Source organism: Abrus precatorius, unplaced genomic scaffold, assembly GCF_003935025.1.
Source record: "Abrus precatorius isolate BTA unplaced genomic scaffold, Abrus_2018 Scaffold8, whole genome shotgun sequence".
NCBI classification, from domain to species: Eukaryota; Viridiplantae; Streptophyta; class Magnoliopsida; order Fabales; family Fabaceae; genus Abrus; species Abrus precatorius.
This window is the reverse complement of record NW_020874428.1, coordinates 39,611,279-39,627,344: the sequence shown is the minus strand read 5'-3', so window position 1 is coordinate 39,627,344 and position 16,066 is coordinate 39,611,279. Positions and strand designations below refer to the sequence as shown.

Below are 16,066 nucleotides of genomic sequence, written 5' to 3'. Positions count from 1 at the left end.
TTAAATAATAATAATACAAGATATTAAAATCAACTTATATTTTAATGAAATATATTAAAATTGACTTCTGTATGTCACAAAAATTTATTTTAATCAACTTTGATATAACAGTAAAAATTTGTTATAATCAACTTCTACAAAATTATTATAACAAAATAAGAAATTAAAAAATTAATTATATTTGATTTTTGTGTAAAAGTTAAAATAAATTAAATTAAAGTAAATTTAAATTAACTTATATTATATATAAAATTAGGACAAATTTTTATAAATAGATTTTGACTTATATATGTAATATCCTATTTTTTTTATTTTTTTTATGTTAAAAGCCCGGTTTTGGTTGGGGAATGGGGATTCCATGCCTGAAACTGTGCATGATATGGTGTCCCCATATTTAATTTTCCTGAGATTTATGATCAAATCAATCATTACTTCTATATCTCTTAATTCATTGTCCTTTATCTATAATTACTTATTGAAAATTTGACGTTGAAACTTTTATTTTAATATTTGATTTAAACACGTATTTACTCTCTTAAAATATATTATATTTTTTAATTTATTTACTGCAAAATTAATTTTTAATATTACTTTTTATATTTAAAAAACTATTAATTTTGATACTGATCACTATTTAATAATAATATAATTAATTTAAATATTATTATATATCAATTTTTATATTACGTCTCACTTTTTTTTTAATATAATCACATTAGTAAGAGATATTAAAATCAACAATTAATAAATTGTAAAATTTAAAATAAATAAAAAATTGTAGAAACTAAAATCAAAATGCATAAATTAAAAACACATTTAACTCTTAATAATTTCATTGTCAAATAAAAGTTGATACCGATTTCACTAATAAAAGTAATATTATTTAATATAATGTTACATGTTATTTAAACTTTATATGATAATAAAAACTATTAATAATTTTATAAGAATGATTCTTTATGTTGATCAATAATATTAAATTTAAATAAATTGAGTGTTTATAGACATATAATTTTATAATTAATATTTTTTATTTTAAAAATGTATTAGACATTAAAATAGAGTTATTGCATAAATTATTAATCAATTATAAATGTGTATAATTTTTGGCATACTTAATTAATTTAAAAATAACTTTTAATTTAATTATTGAATTAATAAAATTCAATATTTATAATAGTTATTAAGGCACGTAAAACTTATCAAAAATTTTCTTGAACTTACTTGATTTCCACTTATTCTTCTAAAATACATGTTAATAATTAATTTCATAATTCATCATTATACTTTTATACTTTAGTGTTTAAATTACATATATCTAACTTTATAGTCGATCAATAAATGATTAGTTCGTTAGAAAAAAAAATGATTAGTTCAGATGATATATATCATATTATTTCCAAGTAAAGTTTGAGGATTGAAGCTTATATAAAAAAAGCAATTATTTGAAAAAGCTAACATCATATTATATATGTTTCTAACATAAATAAAATTATCTTACATGAGCCCTATTCTATATATATTATATACAGGATAGGAAAGCAATTCACCTTCATTTTAAAATGGGATATTCATACTACTTGAGTTTCCTGCTGTCTTTATGCCTTTTAAGTCCTCACAATGGGCAAAATTTGCCATATAAAGCTGTGAATTTGGGTAACTGGCTTGTTGCTGAAGGGTGGATGAAACCTTCTCTCTTTGGAGGAATTGTCAACAAAGATCTCTTGGTACTGTTACTCCCAAAGAGTTCATTTCAATTAGTTAGATGGAATTTTAACTAATTATCATTCCGAATATCATCATCATTTCTTTTTTAATTTGAGTAAAATAATGGTTAGCACTTTGCATTTACAAATATAATTGTAAAAGGTCTGCAGATTAAGAAGTTCAAAAGTTGCACCAAAGAGAGAAATGATGGCATAGTATATATGTATATTTTTTAGCTAATAGACATGTTTTTGATATTTGGTCTTTTCAGGATGGAACTAAAGTGCAATTCATGTCCACAAAGTTCCAGAGGTATCTCAGCTCTGAAAAGGGGGGTGGAGCTGCTGTTTTAGCTAACCGTGATTCAGCTTCTGGTTGGGAAACATTCAGGGTATGTATGTAGCTTTAACTGCATATGAAAGAACTTCAATGATGATCATTTTTATATGCTTTATGAATCACATTCACTTGGCTTAATTATTTGATTCATATGCAGTTGTGGAGGGTTAGTGAATCATCCTTCAATTTGAGAGTGGCCAAGAAGAAATTTGTGGGGCTTGAAAATCAAGGCAATGGAAACAAAATTGTAGCAGTTTCAAACTCACCAAGCAAACAGGAAACGTTTGAGATTATAAGGAATAAAAATGACTCTCTCAAAATTCGAATCAAAGCATCAAATGGTTTGTTTTTACAGGTACCTGCTCTATCTTCGTGATATTCATATTGGAAAACCTTACATTAAAATTGTACTTTGAATCATAAACACATCTCTGAAGACTTAAAATGTAACCCTTGTTTAATTGAAACCCTAAATACTCGTGTATATTAATAAATACTCCCATGCTAACAATACTTGTCACATCAGCAATTTTTCATTCGTGAATGAGATAGATTTGCTTTAGGCCACCAAAGTTATTCAGACAAATAATAACTATCGTCCTAATGAATCAAAATGTGGAAAGTTAATAATAAAATGTGTTATCAATACACTGAGACCATAATCTCCAATAAAAACTTTTTATTAATAATTCCTTGCTAGTGCCTAGAGAGACACAATTTTCCATGATATTTGTTTGTGTATGTTAAGGTTCAATCAGAGACATCAGTGACTGCAGACTATTTAGGCATGAGTTGGGAAGACAGTGATCCTTCAGTATTCCGTATGAATATTTTAAATAACTCTTTACGAGGAGAGTACCAACTTACAAATGGTTATGGCCCAACTAGAGCTCCTCAAGTCATGCGGGTGAGAAATCAAGCACACTTTTTGGTGACAAACCATGAAGTTGCCTCAATTTATATTCTACGATCATCTTCATACTGAGCTATGTTTGCCTTGCACGATCACTGGAACACATACATAACAGAAGATGATTTCAAATTCATGTCAGCAAGTGGTTTAAATGCAGTGAGAATACCAGTGGGATGGTGGATAGCTAAAGATCCAAACCCACCTAAGCCTTTTGTTGGAGGATCTTTGGCAGCATTGGACAAAGCTTTCCAATGGGCACAGTAAGTCTTTGAATTAAAATATTGTTGTAACATGTAACCATTGTGCAACATTTTATTCAACTCCAATCCATCTAAGTTTCTTCATTAACCAATTATGTACTTTTTATAACTTGTAGAAACCATGGCATGAAAGTGATCGTGGACTTGCATAAAGTTGAAGGTTCTCAGAATGGCAATGCGCACAGTGGCACAAGAGATGGATATTTAGAATGGGGAGATTCATATATACCTAACACCGTCGAAGTCATAGAGTTCTTAGCAGAAAGGTTGTGTATTTCTAAAGAATGGTCCTTTTAAGTTTTTTTTTTTTTTTTTTTTTTGAGTAAATAATCAAATGGGTAAATGAAACTTTTTGTTGGTCTTGGTAGTCCTTTAACGATAGAAATTATATCAATTGTTCTTAAATATACATTTAATTGTCAACGGAGTTCTTGAATGTGAACTTCATCAATTAAATTAGTTTTTGAAATTCGTGACTAGAAATTCTTGAATTTGGGCTTGGACATCACTACAGATGCTAATTGATAATTGTTTTAGTGTTTGTAAAGAAAATTTTTAAACTTTAATTGCATTGAAAATATTTGTGGGATTGACTTCTTTTTTTTCAGTCAAGGTCAATATAAGATCTACAATAACCAACATTATATTTTAACACAAATCCTTTTATGTATAACTTTGGGGGACAAATTATTCAAGTAATGATTTAGTTGTTCCTGTTATTTTTTAGTGTATTTTCTGGATGTGTGTATACAGAAAAGATAAAAATAAAATAAAAATGATTATGTTACAATATTAAATATGATGTTAATTTTTAGTTTTTCAAATATTTGAATTATAATTTTAATTGACAAATTTGACCATGTACTCATTTCTATTCTATTTCAAACATGTGACATGCTATCTATATACTTGAATTTGTTGACAGATATGGTAACAAATCAAACCTGGGAGGAATGGAGTTGATGAATGAGCCACAAGGTGTCAATATAGACAGCCTTAAGAACTATTACAGAAAAGCTTATGATGCTGTGAGGAAGCACAGCCAAAGTGCTTATGTGATCATGTCAAACCCATTGGGTGCGGATTCTAAAGTGCTTCTCTCATTTGTGAAAGGGTTCAGAAGAGTTGTCATTGATGTGCATTACTACAACCTCTTTTCGAAAAAATTCGACAACATGAATGTTCAACAAAACATTGACTACATAAGAAATCAACGATCCAAAAATCTTAGCGACGTCTCTTCAACGGATGCTCTTAGTTTTGTGGGTACATACCAAATCCTCACCAATATATATTGGCCTATATATTTTTTTTCGAAAAATCACTAATTTCATTTCACTGTAAGTATTCAAAAAATCTTATTATGATGTCTACATACTCATAATCAATTAAGTTAACACGAAAGGACTTTATTGTATCAATATATTGACCACATTTTTGGAGATTATATTATACACATTGAGAATCACATAATGACATTTATTGGCAGGGGAATGGACTGCTGTGTGGAGAGTAAAAAACGCAGCTAAAGAAGACTACCAAAGATACACTCAAGCACAATTGGATGTGTATTCCCGTGCAACTTTTGGATGGGCCTATTGGGCCTACAAATGTGATGGAACCTATTGGAGTCTCAAGTGGATGATCCAAAATGGCTACATAAAACTCTAGGAATATGAATAGCAACGTGACTACTCATTCATCAAACTCTTGTAATGCGTATGTTTCATTTCTTGTTATGTTTTGGTTGTGGCCTTTTCGAAGAATTTACCATAGTGGTGGACCCTCTATATTTATCATCTTACCTTCTATGTGGTTTTATTTATCAATTAATTTGCTACTAAGCCAGCAATTGTGTTTTGTCATGAATATGTTCTGTCATCAAAACAAAACCCTGGAAATCTTGTCTTTTCTCTTTCTAACATCGATTGCTTATTACACATTCGCGATAGCCCTTGAACAAATTTTTCACTAGCAATTAGCATTGCTGTTAGTAAATAAGATGCACTACGCTGAAACAGAAATGATCTGAGAGCAATTACATTTTAAATTAGAAAGTGTTTAAAACTACTATAAAATCTTACACTATCTGAAATGTTATATTTAAGAGAGTAGTTAAACAACCGCTCTCAAATGTTAAGATTGGAGAGCGGTTCCGCACTAAAGTATAAATATAAAATTAGAGAGCTATTTCACATAGAACTGCTCTCCAAAGTATAAATATAGACAGCGAATCTGAAATTTAAAATTAATTTCTTTTTTTTTCTGTTTCAAAGTAAAATTAATTTATTATTACATTTAAATCAAAATTTAGAATCAATTTATTTGTGAGTTTTCTTCATTTTTATCACAAATCAAAATTGAATCTTGAGTTTATACATTTGTTGTTAATCAAATAGTCCACATCTGCATAAACCAAACATAAGTAAGCAGAAAAAAATGAGAACAAATTAGTAGGATGATTTTTAATGTTAATATAGAGAAAAAGAAAGAAAGAGAAAATAAATAATTCACTATTAACAAACAAAAGAAGAAAGAAAGGGAAAATGAAGAAGTACCTACAAATGTGAAAAAAAAAAACCAATTTGTTAGCGCATAGAAGATGAAAAGAACAGAATAATAAAGAATGAAGAGGTACTTACAGATGTGGAAAAAAAATCAATTTGTTAGCGAGAGAAGATAAAGAGAGCAGACTAACAGAAAATATGAAGAGAACATAAGAGAGTAGAGAAAACGAGCAGAACTTACAGTAAAAGAGACCAACTTTGTTAGTTAAGAAGAAAAAAATGCTCCGAGCGTGTTTCATTTATAAATGACTTTAATGACTTTAGAGAGCGATTCTTTATTAACCTCTCTCCAAAAATGTCTTTAGAGAGCTGTTCTTTATTAACGGCTCTCTAATGTGTGACTTTAAAGAGCAGTTAATAGAGGACCGCTCTCAGAAGTATAGATTTGAGACGGTTCTCTATTAACTGCTCTCAAAAGTATATATCTGAGAGCCGTTAATAGAGAACTATTCTCTAAATATATAGTTATAAAGTGATTTCTATTGACCGCTGTCTAAGTTAGCGCTCCAAAAATTCATTTCTAGCGTAGTGATGCTAGTGGTCATTGAAATAAGAAAAAATGTACTGAAAAGTTAGCACAATTATAACAATATAACTACTAGACTGAAGAAGAAAAACACAGTAAAGAGAGTAAAATATTTTTTGAAATTTACTTTAGAAATCAAAATTTTAAAAGAAAAATAACACAAAAGATGAAATGCCCCTTTGCTTTTAAAGTTTGTGGTTGACTAAAACTTCAAATTTGTCCTTAAAAAATAAAGAATTCTTCAATTTGATTTCTAAAAGAAGAAAATATTAAAATTTATCTATAAATGAGTAGTTTGTAGTTTATTTGAATCCTTCTATTAAAATTAGTTGGTTAACTTTCTTTTTATTATTTTGGTTTCTCATCTCGACCTGAGTCCTGCAGTTGGATGTGGTAAGTGAGTCTACAGAATGTATAATTATTAGTGTAAAAAAATGAATGCATTTACATAAGTCCAAAATAAAATACATATATAATAACTTTCATTAATGTACAAGAGTTTAACAATTTACAAAGCGTATACCAAAATACATTAGGACCATATACTAAATTTACAAAAGATTCAAAATTATGTAATTCCTAATGAGCATAAGGTTCTACACCAAAAGACTGAGAACAATCCTAGTCGTCGTCCCCAAATCATTCCTTTATATCTGTCAATTCTTCCAATGTCAGGTCCTTATTCTCGTTGAGGTCACCGTTGTCAGCCACTACTTCAGTACTAGTTACTCGCTTGAATGTGAACCAAGTAGGTCTTCCCATATGGTCATGATCAAGGAAAGTGTACAAGTAGTTTACCGCATATGGCGTCTCGGCCATTCCTTGATATATGTACAGGCTGAGTAAATGGCAAATTTTACCACGAATAGGGTACTCAAAAGGGATACTATATTCTATGTTCATCTATAAAGTCTATACATTACCAGGTTCATTATTAACATCTATAATAAAATTACAGTCACAAAGTCGCTACCACTTCCTAAACAAAAAGTGTAACCTACCATACATCATTCCCTCTACTCTAAAAGTTATCAGTCAAGTGGTCATCCTGCTTCCTTGAAACATTTAGTAAGGATGAGCTTTTCTCCTCACCACTAAATCACAATAAAAATTAACTTAATAATTTTAACACACACATATTTAAGATTACATACAAACTAACTAAAAAATAAGCATATCAACCATATCTTTCATGTACATAAAATATTTTCATCTACTATGATCATATTCTTATCATTCTTTGGCTTTATATCTCAATCAATCATTGTCCTTAGGATCATATTCTTATCATTCTTTGGCTCTATATTCTTACCATTGTTTCATAAATATATCCCATGGTTTGTCTTCTTTCTCCATCAACCAAATGTAACACTCATACAAGAAAAGTTAGGATTTTCAAAGTATATACCACATTATTCCAAATGCAAGATTTAATACAATTTTTGTTGCTTGCTTCTTTTTAGGTTCCTTTGACAGCTTGTTTTTACGCCACTTCTTAGAAGTAAACATCTTTCTAAGATTTATTTTTTCTTAATGAAGCATTTCTAATGATAAAAAGGAAGTTACAAATCTAGTAACTGCATGTCTCACTAATCTCCAAATGAAGTGTTTTCATCTTCACCAAACAAAGCATATTTGAAGGAATTGTTCTAATAGAAGAAAATCAAGAAATTATGTCAATATAACAGTTGAAAGTTATGAAGATATTGATGTTAACTCTACTTTGACAGTTACCACTAGTGACTCAAGAAACAAATGGATCCTAGATTCTTATGCATTTTTTCATATGACACTTAATAAACATTTTTTCTCCTTGTATAAAAAGTGAGAACGAAAGGTCAGATTAAGAGACAATAGAATTATTAAAGTTATAGGTGAATGAGTGGTGCAAATCAGATTGGATGATTATATTGCAAGGAAATTTCAGGCATGACATGTACCAAATCTTGAGAGGAACTTAATCTTGTTGAGTGTCCTAAACAACCGCAAATACAAATTTGTTGGAAAAGGTGGTTTCTTGAAGGTGACTAAAGGTGCAATGGTCTTGATGAAAGGAAAGTTAAAAGGTGGGATCTATATATTACTTGGAAGCATAACTTTAGGAATTGTTGTTGTTTTATCCCTTGAAAGATCAAATGATGTCACATAGTTGTGGCACATGAGGCTTGATCATATGAGTGAAAAGAGAATGAAGATATTTACTGATAGAGAATTGTTAAAAGGTTTGAAGAGTTATAAACTTGATTTCAGTGAAAAACTATGTTTGAAAAGCATAAATGAGTGAAGTTCGATCATGCAAAATATAGTAGTAAGGAGATACTTGAGTATGTCCACTTAGATGTTTGGGGTCTAGCTCCCGTTAACTCATCGGGTGGAGCTAGTTACTTTCTTACTCTAATAGATGATTCTTCTAGGAAGGTTTAGGTTTATTTCCTGAAACATAAAAAGGAAGTGTTCATTAAATTTAAGCAATAGAAAGTCATGTTCAAGAAGCAAACCTGGTGATTAGTCAAGAGACTGAGAACCGACAATGGTAGAGAATTTTGTAACAAAGAGTTTTAGAAGTTTTGCAAAAATGCAGGTATAGTGAGGCATCGTATTGTTCTTTGGAACACCACAACAGAACGACATTCCAAAACACATGAATAGAACGGTTCTAAAATGTGCACGTTGCATGGAGATCAATTTTGTACTTCCCAAATCATTTTTAGGTTGAGACGGTCAATACTGTTGTGTATCTGGTAACTAGATCTCCATCAATTGTGATTGACCTGAAGATTCCTCAAGAGGTATGGTCCGGTCAACCTGTAAACTATTCTGATTTGAAGGTATTTTGTAGGCCTGCATATGTTTATATGAGTGATGGTAGACTTGAGCCTAGGGCAAGAAGGTGTATATTTCTACGATATACACAAGGGGTGAAGGGTTATAAACTATGGTATATGGAGAAGTCATGTTCACCTAAGATCATTGTCAATGGTAAATCAGAAAAGAGAATCTTAAGAAGATCAGGATTGTAGTGCTAAGAAATAGGTGGAACTAGATATTGACATTAGGAAGATAGAACAAGAAAAAGATACAAATTAGTCATGTACTTCAGGTGTTACTCAACTTGAAGTAGAACAACATGATGAAACTGATAATAGGGATCTAGTGGAAAAAAAAAACAAAAAAGAACCATACAATATTGTTATTGGCAGGACAAGATGACTATAGCATCCTCTTTTTAATATTGTATAATTATTTTATTTATTGTTGTATTTCTTTTTAATTGAGAAATAATTTTAAAATTGTGGAAATAGCAGAGGGTCTCGCTCAAGCAAGACAGAGTTTTTTGGATCAGGTGTGCCAGAGCATTCTTGCTCAAGTAAGATGAGTCTCACATAGGCGAGAAGGGATAACACTGTCTCAATTGTCCTCTCGCTCAGTCAAGAAGTTCCTCGCTCAGGCAAGAAGGCATAGAGAAAAGTGAGAGCTCTTTAGACTCAATATCGCCCAAGCGGGATGGGATCTCACTCAAGCAAGATTATCAAAAAATTAGTATAATCCTTCTATCTGGTGTTCTCACCCAGGGGAGAAGGGTCTCACCCAAGCTAAAATTTACGAGCCAAAAAGGGTATTTAAGGAATTCCCTATTTTAAAACTTATATTGTGAGCAAAGCGACCCCACTCACTTTTCTCTCTGTTTCTCATTTCTTTCCTTAGAGAAACCTCTCTTAAACTCTAAACTGCTTTCGAACGTAAGCTCAGACTTCCTTTCTACTCAATCACAAGTAAGTTCCTTCAAGCTCAGTTCTCCAAACTTGTCTCCATTTCTCTATTTTTCTTCCTTCTCAAAGGTGCTCTATTTTGTAATACATGTTGGAAGAGCTAGATCCTTTGGATACCATCTTCCTTAAATTTTCTAAAAAATCTTGTCTTTGAAGTAAGGAGAGCTCTATCCCACTAATCAAAATGTTGAATATAACTATAATTATGAAAGCATAATGTTGTGTGTATTTGTCTCATGAATATATATTTAAATAAAAGTTTTGTTGTCATTATAGTTGGTGATATATGGTTGGCTGCTAATGTTGCATGATTGAAATGTATCTTTCTTTGGAATATCTATTTTGGATTAAGTTTGAATGTGCTTGACGTTAGGCATGATATATTTAGCTGAGTGATGAGAATGGAAAGAGAAAAATATATTATAAGTGGTGGTGATGAAAGAGACTAGTGTAAATGGTTATATAGATACACTTATTTCTCAACTAAACTCATGATTATGCTTTTGCTAAGGAGTCATTATTGTGTGTTATATCCGTGTGTATGGGCTAAGCAGTGCCTATATTACCTACATGTGTATAAGACCTCATGAAATGTTAGAGGCAGTAGTTAACTGTAATCACAGTGCACAAGAGAGTGCATATATGATAAAGAGAGAAATTTTGTTATAGTTACAATGCATGAGTTATGATATTCTCCATATATGTGTTATACTATATTTGATGTTATGATATTTCATACTTGCATGTTTGTTATGTTTTAATGGTGAAGAGAGAACTCATCCTTACAAATAAAATTTTAGAGAACAAGGATGACAACTCCACTGAGACTCATTAGGCAATCAAAGTTTAGTATAGAAAGTAGATCAAATTATATATTTAGAGAATGGTAGATCCTCTGCCAGTGTAAGTTTATTGTACCTAATGAAAATGAATCTGTTGATGTTTGTACAGTAGAATCTACCGTAGGATATAATATTCCTTTTAATTTTCTTCTTGATGGTAGAATACATCACACTTTATGTCTGTGTGTTTATAGAAAGACAATTCAAACGCTCGATGTCATGAACTATGTGTATACCTTTCACGGTCATGATCATATGAGAAGACTAATCACCTTTACCTGAGAACAGATTACTGGTGTAAAGATTGTTGCAGATGAGGGAGATCACTACGACGAGGATTTGACATTGGGAGAATTAGAAGAAATAGAGGATTGGTTCGACAGTGATAACTAGGACCCTGCCTTCAGGACTCTTGGTATGGAAGTGCACTCCTTATTAGGATTTAGTGTATTTTGATAATGTAATTATGTAATTTGAGTCCTAATATATTTTGGATAATGACTTGTACATCTTAAACCTTTGCATATGAAAGAAATCTAATGTATGTATATGTATTTCCACTGCTAATGTGTAGTCTTACTTAGTAAAGTGTAATGCAATTATAATTAACTTTTTTTTTGTCTCAAATGCTTTCATACATTCTTAAATTAATTGAGAAAAAGAAAATTTGTAAAATTTCACACCATAATTACAAGAAACTCACCCTAATTCTTCTTATCTTAGTAGAAAGTATTATATTTTAAGAAAAAAAAATTAAGGACGTTACAACGACAAATTCGAAGATCTCAAAGATATTTGAATTCTGGTACTAATGCATTGGACTCATTAGATGCAGATCCTATGACATTTGTTTTTGCTATGGCAGATGGTGCGATAGGAGTTGAACCATCTACCTATCATGATGCAATAGACGATAATGAGTCAACAAAATGACTAATAGTAATGAATAAAGATTGAATTTTTTCAAAAAAATAAGGCATGGGAGATGGTAAAACTTCTAAATGGATCTTTAAAAGGAAAGAAGAAATTCTTGATGTTGAACTTCTAAGGTTTAAGATATGATTGATAGCAAAGGGCTATATGTAGAAGGAAGGTATTAATTTCTATGAAATATTCTCTTTTGTGGTGAAGCATAGCTCTATAAAGATCCTTTTAGCTATTGTAAGCATATTTGACTTAGAGGTAAAGCAACTTAATGTAAAAACAATATTATTGCATGAAGAGTTAGAAGAGTAAATATACGTGAGTCAATCAACCGGAGGGGTTCATTATTCTTGAAAAGAATGATTATGTATGCTTGTTAAAGAAGTTATTGTATGACTTCAAACAATCTCCAAAACAATAGTATAAGAGGTTTGATGCTTTAGACATACATTATTATTTAACATTTTTAATTATATATCTAAAGATTGATTTATCTTAGCCATATATTATAAGAACTAATTAAGTTTAATTATGCTCCATAATAAAGAAAATGCTTTGGACACACTTTCCTATAATGAATAAAGTTAAGAAGATGCTTAAACAATTTAAATAAATTAAACATTATTATAAAAATTCTTTTTGCATACACTTTTTTCCCAATGAAATACTCCTCTAAAATCAACTGGTAATCAAACTAAAAATAATCTAATAAAGTTAAGAAGATCCTCAATAGTTTAAATAAGTTGAACATTATTGCAAAAATTCTTTTAATATATACTATTTTTTTCAATAGCATGCTCCTTTAGAATCAATAAGTCATTAAACTAAAAATAATTTAAAGTTATGCTTTTCAAACGCCAAGTTAGAAATTATAAAGAAGTTACAAAAGGCTATTTTAGAAATTACATTGTGAATTAAAAATTATAGCCAAATGCAAAAAGGAAATCAGCGTATTAACAACGTATTAGAAAATCAGCATGAAAGAAATTATTTCTTTCAGAACAATAGCGTCGGAAGAAGTCGTAAGAAAGTCGTCTTTGCTAGCTACTCCCTAAAAGCTATTTCGCGCGTCACAAATTAACAATTAACTCACTTTAACAAATAGAGTTAATCATCTTTTTTTTTTCTGTCATTCACTGCAAGTAAGCATAATCTAATCCCATCTGTATTTGAATTAACTCACTTTAAAATAAAGAATTAAAATATCAACTATGTCTTTAAATTATATCATTGAATGGAATAAACGTTCAAATTAATGGAGTATATTATAATTCTTAAATTTTGAAAAATCTTTTACTAGTTTTGAACTTTAAAAAAAGGTATTTATTTTTATTTTTAATACAAAACAGTATTGAAAAATAAAAATTAATAAAAAATTTATAAAATCCATAAACCAAAGTGCGTTATCCATACGATCTCAATAATAAACTCAAGGATTTACTCCATTATTGTTATTATTCTTCGCCCAAACTTGGAGGAGACGCTGCAAGCAAACGGCAAAAACAAAGAAGAAAGCTTGAAGCTTATATAACTAGGCTTTTTTTGCAAGGTTGCAAAGGAGAACCACAGAGACAATCATTTCCAACAAAGGCACTGGCGGGGAACTTAGTCTTTGGAAGCTGACCACAAAGATGGTTATAACTTACGTTCAACTTCTCAAGCCCGACAACACTATTCGGAACCTTTCCAAACACCTCATTACGCGACAAATCCAAATACTTGAACCTCTGCCCCAACCTTAAACCCCCCAAATCGAACTTCAACTTGTTCCCCGAACCCCAAAACCCCACCAAATACTCCGTACTATTAAGCAATGCTAACGCGCTTCCCGAAATCTCGTTCCCCGAAAGATCAATGAAGTCGTAGAAATACGTCTCCGAAGGCTTGAAATCATCGAGCCTCATCTTGATCCCACAATTCGCAAGCTTCAGAGAGAATATTATCGGAGACGAAGCCACCCACTTCGGAATTTCCCCCAAATGGAACATGTTGTTCGACAAATCCAACGATTCGATGCCTTTCACGTTCATCTCGGGAAACGGATCAACGAGGAGGTTGTTGGAGAGATCCAGGTTGAAGATCTTCGTCAAGTTCTTGAAACTAGCCGGCACCGTCCCCGAAAACTTGTTCCACGAGAGGTCCAGCGTGTCCAGCGCTCTGAACTTTCCGAGAAAATCAGGAATTTTCCCGGAAAGTGAGTTGTGCCCGAGCTCAAGGTAGGTCAGCTTTGGCGCCAAGGTAGAAATTGAGTTTGGGATTTTCCCGGAAAATTTGTTCCGAGAAAGTTCGAGAATTCTAAGGTCCGTGAACGGCGAGAAAAAATCAGGTACGGCACCTTCTAGATTGTTCCCCTGGAGACTCAGGTACGTTAAGTTAACAAGCTTGCTTATGGACTGAGGAATTGTTCCGCTGAGTAAGTTGTCACCGAGTTTGAGCTGAGTTAACTGAGTCAACTCGGAAATTGAACTCGGTATTGGGCCGGTGAACCGGTTACCCGCTAAACTGAGTACGTCTAATTGGGTCATGTTGCCGATGGACTCGGGTATTCGACCCGAGAGTTGGTTGTTCTCGATGTAAATGTATTTAAGGCTCGGTAGTTTGGAGAGGAAAATTGGGAAAGGACCCGAAATGTTTTTGAGGTCGAAAAGGTAGAGTCCAGTAAGGAGTTGGATTTTTGAGAGGGTGGGTGAGATGGTACCCGATAATATGGATGCGGGTTTGCTGTTGGTTTGACCCTGTAGATAAAGGTTCATGACCCGGGTGCTGTTGAAGTGGCATTCTACGCCTGTCCAATTGCAACAGTATGTACCTGGTATCCATGACTTGAGCAGGCCTGATGGGTCGGATTTGATGCCGGATTTGAAGCCCAATAGGCCCGCTTCATCGTCCGCATGACATGTGGCACCGTTGGCGTTGTGGTGTAGTGTTGTGAAGATGAAGAGGATGAAAAGGGTAGTGGTGGTGGTGACAGTGGAAGTGTAGGGTGAGCGAGAGTCAGAGCGCTTCATTTTATGTTGCAAGAGAATTTGGGAAGTGTGGGAGAGTGAATGCTATGATGATAAGGTTTTGTGAATGCTATGATGATAAGGTTTTGCGAATGTTTGGTGTCTTTAATGCAAAACAAGTGACCAAGTTTGCTTAGACATAAATGGCATCTGGACCCCTTTTCAGTACTCGATTCGGATACTTTCATTTTAGTGCACCTTTTAATTGTATAGTTAATAAACTCGAGTTTACAATTTATTCATATAATTTCTTACAAATTAACTTTTAAAGAATGGGGGTTTGAGTAATGAAACTTATTTAATAATAAAAAAAATTAAAGGAGAAAAAGAGTGTGAAGTGATTTGTTGATAGAGGTTTTGGTTCGTGACATTTATCTGTAAGCAGCCTCCATAATTGACTCAACCTGGTGCAATTGTTGGATCTGTCAACTTGCCCACCGCTTTGAGCATGTGCGAGATGGTTCTAATTCGTTGACCCAAAGAAAAATAAACGGTTCTAATTCCACTTTGCGCCCAAACCTTTCATCCCGCATGCACAAGTTTACAAGTATTTTGGTAAAGAGACTTGGTTTGGCACGTAATTTAATTTTGCCTCATCGCATTCAATATCTGACACACAACTTAAATATCTTGAGCTCTTATCCTTGAAATTCATTTGTATTTGGATACAAAAGAAAGTATAAATAAAGTAAACAAATTATTTAGATAAATAAATATGGATAATTTTTTTATTTGAATAAGTGAAAAAAAGTTTTGAAAAGGTATAACTAATAATAAGTAACAAATTATGTGTTCTTTCTTGGCACTTGTTTTTTGAGAAAAAAGACCAGCACTCGTAGATTGTACACTCTTTCTCCTAAAATAACCATATTTACTTTTGTATAATTATATTTTTTTCAAATTTTAATATTTAAAAAATAAAAATAAAAATTACTAAAATTATAAAAGTAACCGTAAGAGATTAACTTATCCGTATCATTCATGTTTTCTTTTGTTTTGTGACTAATTTCACTCTCCTTAACAATAAAACTGCCGTTGCAGACATTAACTTCTGCTCACCGTCGGTCAAACAAGCAAATATATGAAAAAAATGCATAAATATGGTGCCATTTCTACCATTGCAGGTTGAATTTTGTGTGTCAAAAGTTATTTTCATGGAAATGCCACGCATAGAGCTTCTTTTCCACAAGCTTTTTTGTGTCTCAAATGGATT

The 16,066-nt window shown here is 31.7% G+C and overlaps 2 protein-coding genes across 2 annotated transcripts; one reads left to right on the top strand and one right to left on the bottom strand.

Annotated features, from left to right (window-relative positions):
* Positions 1-1,562: 1,562 nt before the first annotated feature.
* LOC113848238 (probable glucan 1,3-beta-glucosidase A) lies at positions 1,563-4,890 on the top strand. The gene is made up of 8 exons (XM_027477657.1): positions 1,563-1,727; positions 1,979-2,098; positions 2,204-2,401; positions 2,795-2,952; positions 3,049-3,219; positions 3,336-3,485; positions 4,145-4,485; positions 4,709-4,890. Exons 1-8 carry the CDS (start codon positions 1,563-1,565, stop codon positions 4,888-4,890), a joined length of 1,485 nt encoding a protein of 494 aa, XP_027333458.1.
* Positions 4,891-13,263: 8,373 nt separating this feature from the next.
* On the bottom strand, positions 13,264-15,757 carry LOC113847026 (probable inactive leucine-rich repeat receptor kinase XIAO). Its single transcript, XM_027475855.1, has one exon. The coding sequence runs from the start codon at positions 14,854-14,856 to the stop codon at positions 13,372-13,374; it is 1,485 nt and encodes a 494-aa protein (XP_027331656.1). The 5' UTR covers positions 14,857-15,757; the 3' UTR covers positions 13,264-13,371.
* Positions 15,758-16,066: the final 309 nt, after the last annotated feature.

Excerpts from the sequence above, each read along its gene's own strand:
- LOC113848238 (XM_027477657.1), top strand. The coding sequence starts at position 1,563 with ATGGGATATTCATACTACTTGAGTTTCCTGCTGTCTTTATGCCTTTTA. Across the intron at positions 3,220-3,335 it reads AAAGCTTTCCAATGGGCACA|AAACCATGGCATGAAAGTGA; the intron begins GTAAGTCTTTGA and ends TATAACTTGTAG. Across the intron at positions 4,486-4,708 it reads GGATGCTCTTAGTTTTGTGG|GGGAATGGACTGCTGTGTGG; the intron begins GTACATACCAAA and ends ATTTATTGGCAG.
- LOC113847026 (XM_027475855.1), bottom strand. The coding sequence starts at position 14,856 with ATGAAGCGCTCTGACTCTCGCTCACCCTACACTTCCACTGTCACCACC.